Source organism: Aquarana catesbeiana, linkage group LG01 (assembly GCF_042186555.1).
Source record: "Aquarana catesbeiana isolate 2022-GZ linkage group LG01, ASM4218655v1, whole genome shotgun sequence".
NCBI classification, from domain to species: domain Eukaryota; kingdom Metazoa; phylum Chordata; class Amphibia; order Anura; family Ranidae; genus Aquarana; species Aquarana catesbeiana.
The window spans coordinates 641,474,310-641,489,700 of record NC_133324.1 but is presented as its reverse complement, the minus strand read 5'-3'; the positions used below and the strand labels follow the sequence as shown (position 1 = coordinate 641,489,700).

At 41.3% G+C, this 15,391-nt stretch overlaps 1 protein-coding gene across 1 annotated transcript in view; it reads right to left on the bottom strand.

The window, feature by feature from the left end:
- SMARCAD1 (SNF2 related chromatin remodeling ATPase with DExD box 1) overlaps positions 1-15,391 on the bottom strand; it is a 193,097-nt gene that overhangs the window by 161,198 nt on the left and 16,508 nt on the right. The window contains exons 2-3 of the mRNA XM_073601046.1: positions 12,517-12,664; positions 6,881-7,043 (exon numbers count right to left, since the gene is read on the bottom strand). Of these exons, the coding sequence (XP_073457147.1) occupies positions 6,881-7,043; positions 12,517-12,634 (281 nt within the window). The 5' untranslated portion in view covers positions 12,635-12,664. The remainder of the gene's footprint in view (positions 1-6,880; positions 7,044-12,516; positions 12,665-15,391) is intronic.

Below are 15,391 nucleotides of genomic sequence, written 5' to 3'. Positions count from 1 at the left end.
CGATGCCATGCCATGGTTTAACAAAGTAAATTCACTGCAAGAATTAGGCCAAAAAGAACAGTTCTAAAGAGGGTTTCCAACTGCTCATTGGTAGGGTCTTTGAACACAGGAAGGTCCCCTACTATCATAGTTGTTTCCTTAATAAAAGTAAGCCACCAATATATTCCCAGTTGGAAACGAGAACAAGTCTAGTAAGCATTTGGAAGGAGTCAAAAGGCGTGCCTGGGCGTTTCAAACCCCTACAGAGAAAGACCTCAAAAAGAGGGTGCAATGGAATGGCATTTGCTGCTTCAAGGGCTCTAAAAGACCAAAAAAAAAAAATAAATAAATATAAAAATTTTTCCTATGAGGAAATCACGAGGTCACAACGGAGGCAGAGCTTATGACGTCCTCACGCCCTGTAGTCTGGTAGCAGCCCTTTTAATTAAATCTTTTTATTTATTTTCCTAATAAACAGAACAAAACATCATACATATTGGAGCAAAAAGTTAAAGCAAGTTCAAGATCCAATCACATTACATATCAGCCATCAATTCAAAAATAGAAAATAAAAAGAGAAAGATAATTAATGAAGGGGTATTTTAACTTGGCTAGGATCTAAACCATCCCATTCAACAAATGAAATATCAATCCACATCTAATCTAGCAAAAATAGACTTTAGTCCCTTCTAACCACAGTGGCCCAAGGCATCATCTAGATCTATATTAAATCCATGGCTCAATAACCCTTGTGAGCATACGATGCCGCATATGGCTTAACCAGCCACTCTGCCAAAACTTTGTCAAACTTACTAGGGCAACCCCTATTTGTGTAGGTGTCTCTGTACAGTGGGAGATTTACCAATTGTTTCAGTATACAAGCGTAGGAGAAGAGGGTTTCTTACAATGTAAATCATTGGCTTTTCTTGCATAAAATAATGTAATGTTAGCGAACACTCACTCTGGCACTGTAGGAAGAGTAGCCTCCACCAGACCCAGCAAGCATACAGACATTGAGAGCTGTAAAGGAGCGGAAGAAATAGAATGCAAAAAATCCACCACATCCACCCAAAAAGTAACTATATATGGGCAAGTCCAGAAGATGTGTGTGAAATCCGAGCCGCACCACACCGCCAACACTCAGATGAGCATGCGGGATTTATGTTTTGAAGTCTGCGTGATGTGATATATGCTCTATGTACCAATTTAAATTGAATCATACAGTCTCTCAAGAATACCAAAGATCGCAGAGGGAAATCCCACACACTCTTCCAGGCTTCAAAGTCAAAATCCGGTATGTCTCGCGTCCACCTAGCTCTAAGACCCTCCAATGGCAGGAGAGAAATTATGGTAAAATGAGAATATAATCTGGGAGGTGGACCTCTCCAAACATTCAGACCTAAGTACTGATTCTAGAGAGTGGATTGTATAACTATTAAACTATCTTGTGGAAATTGGGCATGAAATGTATGGGGAAGCTGAAAATATCTAAATAAATGAGAACTAGGCAGGTTAAAAGTTGAAGCAAGTATAGAAAAAGTAGACAGTTTCTGATCAGTGACCACCTGAGAGAGTAATTTGATATTATGCTTGGTCCATGCAATAGGCTCAGGTAATTTATAAAATTGAAAAAGGGTGGGATTAAACCATAAAGATAAATCCTGCATGCTCCTTTGAGTGTTGGCGCTGTGATGTGCGGCTCAGGGATTTCAAACACATCTTCTGCACTTGCCCATATAGTTACTTTTTGGTGAAATTGCATCTTTTAAGATAATGCTCACATCTAAGGCCGGCCTCCCAAGCTTGAATAGTGTTGAGCATTGAAGCAGCCAACTGGAAGGGTGCCCTACGGCCCCTGAATACAAAGTACCTTAAGAGCCACTTCCAGCCAAGTAGAGGAGTTAGATAAATCTGGACTTAGCCACCATGCGACCGTAACCAAGTGGCTAAAAAATATTTATAGAAATCTGGAAAAGCTAGACCACACCTTGGGCTTTTAATTAATAATTGTCTTTTTTAGGAGGTTAATACGTCCCATGAAAGGACAATGGTAGAGACTTCCACATTTTCAACTTAAACCCAATATCTCCTAGGATCGGAGTCAAATTCAAGGATATAAATTCAGAAGCTTGGCGAGAGATTACAACTCCTAAATACTTGAAAGTTCTCTACCCGCTTCAATGGAATATCACTCAAAGCCATGCTACAAGCCTCGGTATCTACTAGGAACAAGAACTTTGTCAAATTTATCTTCAGCCCAGTAACTGTTAAAATAGAGTCCAATATCTTTAAAGTCCCTTGGAGAGAGGGTCCAGTGTAATTCAGAAATAATAAAAGATCATCTGCATACAAGGCTACCTTCTCCTCCAACCAACCCACAGCCCCTTAACATTAGGGGAAGTACGGAGGGCCCCCGCCACAGGCTTCATTGCAAAAGTGAAGCGGGTCGGAGACAGAGGGCAGCCCTGTCGAGTTCCCCTAAATAATGAGAAGGAAGCCGACAACCCTCCCCCCATTTTCACTGCAGCTGTGGGATGTCTATATAGGACCTGCAACCATTTTATAAATACCATTGGAAAGCCCATTCTACGGAGTACCTCCCATAGAAATGGCCATTCAAGGAGTATCAAAAGCCTTCTCTTTATCTAGAGAGGCAACAACCCTAGATCCTAGTTTAAGATGTGAAACATGAATATTGGTAAAAAATCTCGTCAAATTCACATCGGTGGCCATAAACCCCATCTGGTCTGGATCAATAATGTTAGGCATCATCGGTTGTAGTCATTGGGAGAGAAGTTTTGTCAAAATCGTAAAGTCCACATTCAAAACTGTAGCGGCCCTTTTACATGCTGTTTCCATAGACCTTTATCCTTAAGGAGGTTATCTGCTTTTATATTCAAAGTGGCGATCTATCTTGTGGTCTGAATAAAGCATTGGGTGTTTACCTACTACACCATGAGTTTTTTTTTAGGTTTCCTCCCACTTGCTACATGGGTGGAGTCCCAAGATGGATGGATGATCTGCCAGAGGCTGCACAATATATATCCAGTATCCGGGAAAGCGCGATGATAGACCTCAACTTAGTGTAGGTCGATTTGGGAGGTAAGAGGCTGCAGTGATAGGTGGTGGGCACTGCGATGGAGCACTTTCATTTTTATGCCAAGTGGATCACATATGATATATATGAATATCGAGGAATTAACAGTATTGAGCACATTTGATTTAAATTTTAGATGGACTTTATTGATGGACTTTTTATTGTTTTGATATTTCTGTATTTTTTTCTCTTTTTTTATAGTTATTCTTACTGTGGCTCTGCACTTTTTTTGCGACAACGCGGCGAGATTTTGCTGCATTTCACGTTTTCATACGATAACCGGCAGCCAAGTGTACATGAAGCCTAAGAGTTGAAGACATAGGTGAGGATGTGATCTGATCATCTCATGATATAAATGGACCAATATAAAGCTGACATCAGTGTACAGTAACTGCTTTTATATTCCCAATTTTTTTGTGGACTGATATATAAATAGGACTTCCACTATACCACACCTGTAATTGTTGCAGCACACCAAAACAGAGTAACATTTCAGTCACTTTACAATATTGTATATTAAGTTACATCATGAGAAGGCCAAAGTTTCATAAAAACATCTAGTTTATTTACAATTGTTTAAAACATTCAATCGGATACTTGATGATCTAGAACATACAAAACTTCTTTAAAAACACATATGAATACTACTTTATGACAATGTTGCTACATAGGGAACGGACACCTCAATGGAGCAATGAAACAAATAATCATTCATGAGTCAATCGATGTAAAGATACATAAGGCGTCTTCCCTGTATAAAGTAAACACATTTTGCAGCAAAAGGCCACTTTCTCAGGACGGAAGACTTCTATTATAATGCACTAGATATAATAAAAAAATAAATAAATAAATCTTATTAAAAGTACATATATAGCACATATAATCAGTTATACATACAAAATAGACAGTCTCTCATGTTAAGGGGGTGCACAATAGTCTCCCAGGCGAACATAGCAGCACAGGGCATAACACTCATGGAGGAGAGACAGGCCCCTAGGACAACAGCACCCTAATGAAATTAATATCCACTTAATTAGCACAATTTCTCTCACAACATAACCAGATCTGGCATCTAAATACTTACTCTCAGCTTCCAGGGGAAGGGAGAGAATGTAGCCACACAGGTTGAAGTTTTATCCCTTCTGAAACTGCAGTACAAAACTATTACTACCATTCTTAGAGTAAACAACCAAAAAAAAAAAAAAAAAAGAAGTTTAACCAACTTGAGAATTAAAACTAAATATATCCAAAATACCCCCCTTACATGTATACAAAATTTGGTGAAGGCAAATCCCCTTATCCCTCTGATGTCATTTGTACAGAAGCATACAGAAAGGAAGTATAAAACATGCCACTATTACCTGGAAAATGCTATATAGCCAGCACTCGTACAATCTGTAGATGAGGGCAGTTTAACCACTTAAAGAATAAACCTTTTTCTCACACTTGTTGCTTACAAGTTAAAATCAGTATTATTTTGCTAGAAAATTACTTAGAACTCCCAAACATTATATATATTTTTTTTTAGCAGAGACCCTGGAGAAAAAAAATGGCTGTTACAATAATTTATGTAACACTATTTGCACAGCGATCTCTCAAACGCAATTTTTTTTGGAAAAAATATCCTTTAATGACTTTAGCAAAAAAAAAAAAACCCAAAAAACTAAACAGTAAAAGATAGCCCAATTTTTTGTATAATGTGAAAGATGTTACGCCACGAGAATCGTGATCTTTATTCTAAGCAGAAAAACAGTGATTCTCATTTTTGCCAGAATCGTGCAGCTCTAAAAGTAATGTTTTTTGTATGTTATGTCAGCGGTTACCATACTTTTTGGCACCAGGGACTCCTTTCACAGCAGCCAACTTTCCCAGGGACCAGGGGTTGGGGCTATTCACGGAGTCTGTCCTCAGAGGAAGCACAGACTGATCACAGCCTCTGCCCTGGGAGGTACGAGTTCTTTGCAGGGGAGGCAGACATTAGAATAGGGAAGTGTCATGTTAGAGAGGAAAGGGGGGGGGGGGGGGGCGGGGGAACTGTGATGGAGGAGGCGGTGATTGCTAGGGGCAAGATAATCATTCAAATCATCATGCCCCTTTACAGTACAGTGCCCCCTTTACAGCACAGTTCCCCGTCACATCACAGCCCCACTTTAGATTACATTGCCCCTTTACATCACAGTGCGCCTTTACATTAATGCAACAGGGACTACTGTAATGTAAACAGGGCACAGTACTGTAAAGGGGCATGATGATTTGAATGATTATTGTGCCCCTGTACAGCGCAAGCTCCTTTATATTACAGTACCCCTAGCAATCACCGCCTCCTCCATCACAGTACCCCTGCCCCCCCGCTCCTCTCTAACATGACACTTCCTTATTCTAATGTCTGCCTCCCCTGCAAAGGGCTCGTACCATTAGCAGGGCAGAGGCTGTGATCAGTCTGTGCTTCCTCTCCTGGCTCCCCCACCCACTCGATGATGTTAACCAATCAGGGGGTGGGAGGAGCTCTACATTCTGTGCTGCAGCTCCTCCTGCCCCGCTGATTGGATTACATAGTCAGTGGGTTGGTAGAGGAGCCAGAAGAGGACAAACAGCAGGAGGTGAGCAGTGACTGTGGTCTGTGATAGCCCTGTGCAGCCGGTCAGCAATGGACCGGCACCGGTCCATGGCCCAGGGGTTGGAGACCCCTGTATTATGTATTTTTCAATAAGTTTTGTTTGTTCTGGTTCCTCAAGGATCATATTGAATGTTTTAAATATTTGTAAAACTATATTTTTGAAAATTTGGCCTTCTCATGGTGTACCTTAAAAATCAGATATTGTAGAGCAGTAGTTCTTAACTCCTGTCCTCAGGACCCACTAACAGGCCAGGTTTGCAAGATAACTGAATTACATCACAGGTGATATAATTTGCTGCTCAGTGATTGCAGTATTTGCATCTAGTTTGCATCTCCTAAAGGCAATACTTAAAATATGGTCTGGTGGGTCCTGAAGAAGGGAGTTAAGAACCACTGTTGTAGAGGGACTGGGATGTTTCTTTATTTTGGTGTGTTGTGGGCTGATAACACAGTGCGTTCTGCGCCCACTTTGCTCATCTTCACAACAAAGAGGGGTTTTTTTTTGTAGTCCACGAAATGGACTGGGAGAGTCTGTATATGACTTTTTGAGATAACATAGGCAGAGTGAAGGCATAAAATAAAGAGATTTTTCACTTTGTAAACTAAAATTTAAAAGTCAGCAGCTACAATTACTACAGCTGCTGACTTAAAGAAAAAAAAAAAAAAAAAAAAAACACACAACACGAACACACGCTTACCTGTCCCAGGATCCAGCGATGTCCTCACCCGACCCAACTTTTTGCCAGTCTTCAGGTGCAGGGCCAGTATCTTAACTGTGGGCAGTCGACTGACTCCTTGCGGCTTCACAGTCAGCTGCCCATGCTTGAGCAACGCTGCACCCCATGAATGGTCCTGCAGTCTCCTGGGACCTGTGACGCAAGAGCCTGCGGGGGAGGGAACTTCTGCTGAGATGGCCATGGCGATCTGACTGGAAGTGGGAGCAAGTATCTGTCAAAACCTGATTTTGATAGACTATAAGGCTTTCCTGGACGTTACTTCAAAGCTTCAGTAATTTACAGAGATACAGTACAGATTACAAATTCAAAAGAAAAAAAATTTCACTGGCTGCTTTAAAAGAACAAAAACTCAAAATCAAACTTCGCTATACAAATTAACAAGAATCCATTTACAATTCTGGCTATAAAAAAAGTAAAGAATTATGTGTCTAGGACCCATTTGTTACTTACTCTTCCCTTGGGTGGGCTTTTCTGTGTGTGGAACTCATACTTGGTTGACTTTCTTGGTCCTCGATTTCAGACTCAGAGTCCAGAAAACGTACACCTTTATCCTTCTTAAAAAGGGATACATTGTTCAGTCTCTTATTTTCTGGAGTTTCTGGGATGCTGGTCACTACAATAAAAAAAAGAAAAAAAAAAAAAAAAAAAAACACAATGCATTGGTTTTAAAAATTCTTTTACATATACACATACGCTCGTGCTCAAAATTCGCATACCCTGGCAGAAATCGTGAAATTGTCATTAATATAGAAAATATGACTGATCATGCCAAAAATCAACTGTCTTATTTAACCTCCCTGACGGTATTCCTAAGTGTGGCTCAGGGTTAAATTTCAGCACCATTAGCGGTAACCCCGAGCCACACTCGGGATTACATCTCAGGATCCTGGAGCGGTATACTTACCTTGTCCCCAGGATCCTGCGATGTCCCCCCGCGCTGTCTGCGGGCTCCGTCCTTTGCCCGAAGCCTCTCCGTGCCAGGCTCCGTTCCCTGTGAGCATCGCGACGCATGGGGGCGGAGCCTGGTGGCAAATTCAAAAAAATGTCAAAATCATAACACATACAGTACTGTAATCTTACAGATTACAGTACTGTATGAAATCACTTCCCTTCTGCCCCTAGTGCTTTGGCCCATGCCCTGCATGCACTTTTATATTATATATACTGTTCTTTCTGCCTGGAAACTTGAGATTGTCCATGGCAACCAAAAAGTGTCCCTTTACGTCAAAAGTGGCTTTAGACCAGCTAGAAAAGAGCGATAATAAATTAGAACACTTGAAGAATTGAGCGATAGTGAATTGTGGGGAAATTTTATTATTATTTTTTTTTTTTTATTTATATTTATTTATTATATTATATTTTATGATTTTGTGTTTCAAACTTCATCATACCCGGGATATCTACTAGACTCTTGGTGGACAGATCTAAGTGTGTTATTGCTAAGAATTACAATAAAAAGGTTAATTTCCCACATCTGTGGCTTTTTAAATCACAATTAGTGTCTGTGTATAAATAATATAAATGAGTTTGTTAGCTCTCACATGGATGCACTAAGCAGGCTAGACACTGAGCCATGAGGAAACTTTACAAAGATGGAAAAGGATATAAAAAAAGATATCCAAAGCCTTGAATATGCCAGTCAGTACTGTTTAATTGCTTAAGAAGTGGAAAATTAGGGGCTTTTTTGATACCAAGCCAAGGTCAGGTAGTATATCCTTTTCCATCTTTGTAAAGTTTGATTACCTTGTTACGCAGGTCTTTTGACTGTTCTTCTCTACCTCCTCAGGGCTCAGTGTCTAGCCTGCTTAGTGCATCCATTCGAGAGCTAACAAACTCATTGACTATTTATACACAGACACTAATTGTGATTTAAAAAGCCACAAATGTGGGAAATTAACCTTTAATTGCCATTTTAACCTGTGTGTGCCACCTTCTGTGTCTGTACCAAGGCCAAACATTCCAGGGTATGTAAACTGTTCATCAGGGCCATTTGGGCGATTTGTTATTATGCTTTAAAAAGGATTCAAAAAACCAAATGTCATAATAAAACGGCTTCAAGTGATTGCTATCCTCAAGACATTTTTTTGACATGATCAGTCATATTTTCAATATTAATGCCAAAATTCCACAATTTCTGCTAGGGTATGCAAACTTTTGAGCACAAGTGTAAGTTTGTATACATATCATGTATGTGATATGACATACATCACATTATATATATATATATATATATATATATATATATATATATATATATATATATATATATATTTTTTTTTTTTTTTTTTTTAACAAATGTGTATGTATATGTATTACACAGACACGCATGTGTGTAGCCGAGGAGAGGGGGGCGGATAGATAAAACTAAAGCTTCCATAATTGAGATTGCAGTTCTCATTTTCCGAGCAGGCCAAAACTACTGCTGGAGCTGTGCAGCGATCTGGACATTTAGTGTTAGAGCAAAGGTAACTTTTTGTACATAGAAGGTGATAAATGTCTGTGCCTGGAGTTCCGCTTTAAAGTCCATCTATAGCACAATCTTTTTTTCTCCCCAGTTGTTGAGTGTGGAAGGACTAGCTCTCCTGACAGGTTTTCAGCTGCCAGAGGCTTCATTGGAGATATTCCTTCACTTTGTTTATTATTGTCTAATTTTCTGGTTGTATATTGTTCCAGAAATTGAAAGAAAACCTTTCTAGCAGAGCCCAAGATAGTAGTAAAACCTGGTAGGGGTTCTAACCTCCCCCTAGTCTATCCAACAATGCTAACATTTGCATTTTTTTCTGGAAACTACTTTAAACTCCCAAACAATTATATATTTTCTGAAAGCAGAGACCCAGGTGAATAAAATGGCAGTTGTGAATTTCTATGGTGCACAATATTTGCGCAGCCATTTATCCAATGCATAATTCTCCATAGGTGACATTTTAAAAGTATTTACAGGTGATCAGTTAAGAGTTAACCATGAATTATGGCCCCAGAAGTATTGCTCCCACTCTGACAATCGGGACAACTCACCTGTAGAGCCATTTATGTTTACACATGCGCGTGTGCTCTTTGCCACACAATTGCACTATGGTATGTACAGGGATGCCTTTAACCACTTAAGGACGAGCCTCGTTTTGGATTTTAGGTTTTTACATGTTTAAAACAGGTTTTTCTGCTAGAAAATTACTTAGAACCCCCAAACATTATATATGGTTTTTCTTCTAACACCCTAGAGAATAAAATGGCGGTCGTTGCAATACTTTTTTTTGCACCGTATTTGCGCAGCGGTCTTAAAAGTGCACTTTTTTGGAAAAAATTCACTTTTTTGAAGAAAAAAATAAGACAACAGTAAAGTTAGCCCAATTTTTTTTTATATTGTGAAATATAATGTTACGCCAAGTAAATTGATACCCAACATGTCACGCTTGAAAATTGCGCCCGCTCGTGGAATGGCGTCAAACTTTTACCCTCAAAAATCTCCATAGGCGACGTTTAAAAAATTCTACAGGTTGCATATTTTGCGGTACAGAGGAGGTCTAGGGCTAGAATTATTGCTCTCGCTCTACCGGTCGCTGCGATACCTCACATGTGTGGTTTGACCACCGTTTTCATATGCAGGCGCTACTCGCGTATGCGTTCTCTTCTGCGCGCGAGCTCGTTGGGACGGGGGGGGTTAAAATTTTTTTTTTTATTTTTATTTATTTTACAATATTTTATTTTTACACTGTTTTTAAAAAAAAAAAAAAAAAAAAATGGTGTCACTTTTATTCCTATTACAAGGAATGTAAACATCCCTTGTAATAGAAAAAAGCATTGCAGGACCTCTTAAATATGAGATCTGGGGTCAAAAAGACCTCAGATCTCATATTTACACTAAAATGCAATTAAAAAAAAAAAAAAAAAAAGTCATTTAGAAAAATGACATTTGAAAAAATATGACTTTAAGAGGCGTGGATGGAAGTGACGTATTGACGTCGCTTCCGCCCAGCAGTGTCATGGAGACGAGTGGGCTCCATCTTAGCCTCACTCGTGTCCAGACACACCACGGGTAAGGACGCGATCGCCTCCGCCGCTACCGACGGCTCCGGTAAGCGGCGGAGGGCACCGGATCGTGTCGGGAGGGGGGGCCCTCTCCCGCCACCGATAAAAGTGATCTCGCGGCGAATCCGCCGCAGGGACCACTTTTATCTGAAAGCCGGCCGCCGCACGAAAACGGGGATACCGGGGTTATGGCAGCTAGCTGCTGCCATAACAACGATATCCCTGTTCAAAGTTTGGACGTACATAGTCATGCGGCGGTCCTTAAGTGGTTAAAAAATATAAATATATATGACTTTTCAAAAGAAAAAGTTTTTTCTCTTTACCTTTACGGTGCGATGTAAAATGGACAGATAAAGTCCTCCTTATGAAGATATCAGGGCAGGGATCTATTATGCCTCGTTTCCACTGAGCAGATCGGTTCGGGTCGGTACAGTTTGGAAGGCCTAGAATGGTCCGGCCTATTCAGGTGAGCGTTTCCACTGTAAGTCGGATCGCCAGGGGCCATACGTGGGTTTAGAAAAAATGCCTAGCATGGCGTCACATGTCTGCCAATCAGTGGAATGTATCGTAGCTCCGCCCTAACCGAACTGTACCATTTTCTATGGCCCCACATCTGAAGCAGGACCCTGAATGGTGCGGTTCGGTTGTATGGGCCGCTTTCATAATGGAAACACTCAAAATAGCGTACCGTACCGATCCACTCAGTGGAAACAAGGCGTAAGATGCCCCATTGTCTCCCCTGCAGCTAATCAAACAGAGATCTGCTAATCACCACTGAAATCCAGCCAGTGCTCCACATACCACACTTGACTGTACAGATAAAATTAATTTATTCAGCACTGCACCACCCAAAAGACAAAACTATTCTATATAACAAAAAAATCAAACACAAAAAGGTCCAAATGTACAGGAATTACAAATGCTGCATATTGTCACAGTGATGAATAGTTCAGGGACCTTATATAAACATCTTCTGTGCATCAAGGATCATAACTGTTACCTTCCAACCATGATCATGTGATCACTTCCTACGCCACCGACTCCACCCCTTACGCCACGAACGTGGCTTCATCAGAGGGATTGAAATCCTCTGCGCAATATCCTCCGTGGTGAAGGGGACAGTGGCATGAGATTGTACTAAACCACAACCATACTGTATGTCCACACATGTTGGGGCCTCCATTAGAACACCATTCAGGGCATGTGAGGACATGATTATTTAATTTCATTTTGGGCATTATTGTCTGGAACTCTGTATTTGGATGGGAGATCCAATGATTTTATGAGAGAACTCCAACTGCATGATACAGCAAAATATTTCCTTAAAGGGACAGGCTCATTTTTGACCGTATACTTAGGTCACAATTATAGGGCAAGTTGCTTATGGTGGTGGTGAGTGCTTTCAAGTGTTGAAGTGTAATACATAGAAGAGGTTTGTGGAAGATTCATGAACTGTTCAGTACTGTGACAATATACATCATTTGGAATCACTGTACACGTGGACTTTTTTCGTATGAAATTTTGCCATACAGATTATTTTCGGGTTCATTAGTTCACGGATTGCTTTAAAGAGTATTTATGGTCAAAATGGAATGTATTCATTTTCGCTATGCCCTGTAAATAGGCACTGTCCTAGCACAGAATTCATCAAGGCTGCCTTCAAAACTAAAGAGGTGGTAAGAATGGGAGTTTCAGGAGGTAGAGTCCGTAAAAGAATCAGTGCTTGCAGGCAGCAAGGTACCATGGGATATGTAGTCCTTAGAATGTTTTTTTAAATTTCAAAGAGGACAAAATGCAAAGCATGCAGGGAATCCAGGAAGCTGTGAAAAGATATGGCCAGCAAACAGCCAGCACTCACAACATGAAAGGAGATTTTTCAAGTAAGTTATATTGGACTGTCAAATATAACCATTGTTTGGATTATTTTTACAATGCTGAGGTTATAAAACGAAAGAGCAAACTGTGACCATAGAATTCTTAAGCAAATATTTTCCATCAGCAGTATACTGTAAAAGTGCATCACACTAAACAACCAAAGAAAAAAAATGTAAACTGCTTACTAGGTTTTTCATCAAGTTCATTTTTTGGAGTTCCAGGTCTGCTTGATCCTTCCTTGTCAGTGGAAGCTGGGTCCCCCTTCTTATCAAAGCGGAAGCGGTCAAGATTAAACAAACTCATATCTTTCTACCTTGTTCACCACAAAAGAGTCTGGAAACAGAAAATAAAACAAATCAAACTTCAAAATACAAAAAGGAAAAACAGTGTTATTACCTGTGAACTACTTTTTCCAGGAATTTCTAGGATGGCTTACAGAGAGATAGGCTCCTCCCACCTAGCACAGGCAACACATGATCCAATTATAAAAGTACAACACATGCAATTGCCCCCTCAGTATTAACAAATAACCGAAGGCTTCAGAATAAGCAATCATTAAACCCTCTCATTAGCATAGCTTTATTTTATGCTTTACATTGCTAATCCACCAACAAAGAAGGGAGGGAACTGACTCCCTCCTGGAAGAAGTAGTTAACAGGTCGTAACACTGTTTTTCCAAGTCATCTTCCAAGACGGCTTAAAGAGAGGACAAAACGGGACTACCTGATCAGGGCGGGACCACAGCCTGCAGCACTTTCCTGCCGAAAGACTGGTTTTGGCTGGCAAGCAGGTCCAGTCTGTAATGCTTTACGAATGTCTGGAACCTGGACCGGGTTGCAGCCTTGCAAATCTGGAGGAGAGACGCTCCTGCCCTTTCAGCCCAAGAAGTGGAAATCGCTTGTGGTATGAGCATTTATTCCCAATGGTGGTGTCAAGGATGCTGCTTTGTATGCCTGTGCGATGGCTGACTTTATCCACCTTGCAATGGTATTTTTAAATGCCCTTTTACCCTTGTTTGAACCCACAAACAAGCTGGTGGAACATTGCCATTCCTTGGTGCGCTCTATATAAGTGATCAAGCATCTCCTGACATCTATTTTAATAAATCCAGCCTCCTTGTCATTTTTAGGATCTCCGCAAAATGAGGGTATCATGATCTCTTCCGATCTATGGAAGTTAGACGGTACTTTGGGGAGAAATGCCGGGTCCAGAGAGGATAAAAAAAAAGGAGGTGGAAAAAAAAAAATATGCAATAAAGCGTAAATTGATTGGTTTGCGCAAAAGTTTTAGAATCTAAAAAATAGGGGAAAGATTTAGGCATTTTTTTTTTTTTTTTACTAGTAATGGTGGTGATCAGCGATTTTTAATCGGGACTGCAAGATTATGGCGAACAGATCGGACACTTTTTATTTATGGGACTATTGGCATTTATACAGGGATCAGAGCTATGAAAATGCACTGATTACTGTGTAAATGTCACCGGCAGGGAAGGGGTTAACAGTAGGGAGCAGTTCTAACTGTGGGGGGATGGGACTGCCTGGGTGAGGAGACCGATCGTTGTTCATACTTAGTATGAACAGATCGCTCTCCTCACCCCTGACAGCATGGAGATCTGTCTCCGTTCTGTCTGTGTGGAGCGATTGCGGGTGCCCGGCACATGTGCATCGCGCGCCCCCTAGTGGTCCGAAGGCAAGCTGACGTATAGCTACGATTGTTCGCCCAGGGGAGCCAACCTGTCGCTGTATAACTGCGGCGGCAGGTCGGGAAGGGGTTAAATACCCTTCCGCCTTTCTATCCATTGGCTCCTTTAGGGTGCCTGTGTCCTCAAAGGAGAGCTCTGAAACTTTGGATAGGGAAGCGTCTAGCCTGGGACACTTTTCCCACAACTTTGTATCCTCCTCCTTGAAGGGAAACCTTCTCTTCAGATTCTTAGGGAAGAAGACTCTCTTCGGATTCTTCCATTCCTGAAGTACTGTCGTTTAGGGACGTATGCACCGGAAAGGTTCTGGTCTGCTTAGGTTGAAGGCCTGCATGTAAAAAGGTCATGTACAGACAACTCCTGGTTTTCTGGTTCTTCCAGCTACAGGGTGTCTATATAGCCTTTAACAATGCATCTGTTTCCTCTGAAAGAAAAAGAAATCTTTGGACCTTGCTGGGTTTTTCCTCATTAAGCTCCCCTTCCTCAGAATCTGAGGCTGACTCTGAGCTCTCCTCCAGTACTCCCTGCTGGTGGGCTGCCCATGCCTGGGCCAGGACATTGGCCTAGCACCGGTACCGGAAGTACAGGGGATAGGTTGAGCAAGAGCTTCCTGCTCTCTGGGTTTAAAGGACTGTAAAGTCTGTTTTATCTCCTTCTTCACCGAGTCCATAAAACCCTTGAGGGCAGGTCCTGTCTCTCCCTTGATGAGTTTATATATACAGTCCTGACATGCAATTTTCTTCCAAGCATAAGGCATTTTCTTGGTGCATACATTGGACACCTTTTTCTGGGTGTCTCTATTTTCCAATTTTTTGTTCATGGGCTTTGTCCTGCAATGAATTAGATGACAAACGCCAGCACATTACTTCCACTGAAGTAAATACCAATTATCAAAACACTCGGTGGAAAACACAATTCTAATCAAAGAATCTTAAAAGTACCCACCGCCAGAGCCTATGCTAGTATGTGCGACACCTGTCCACCATAAGCATAAACAAAATAGGCTCTGGAAAAAAAAGCCCCCTGTGCCCCACCACAGGAGGATAAGAAAAGGAAAGGAGCAGCCTGCCCCCTATTTTCTTACCTTAGGGCCCGATTCAACCAACGACGCCTCCAGACCTGCTTCCATGGATCCTGGAAGCCTTCAGCGCCATCTTCTTAGCCAGGCCCCTATTTAAGGAGGTGTGGAGAATCCGGGGCGGCGCTGGGGATCGGGCACCACCCTCCAGTAAGCACACCTGTTATCTTTTAATTACCCTTGCTAGGGCTTAATTTCCCAGTGTTTGGTTGTACCAAGATGGCCGCCGGACTTCCGGCGGCCGCCGCATCACTTCCTGCCGCAATCGCGGGAAGTGATATTC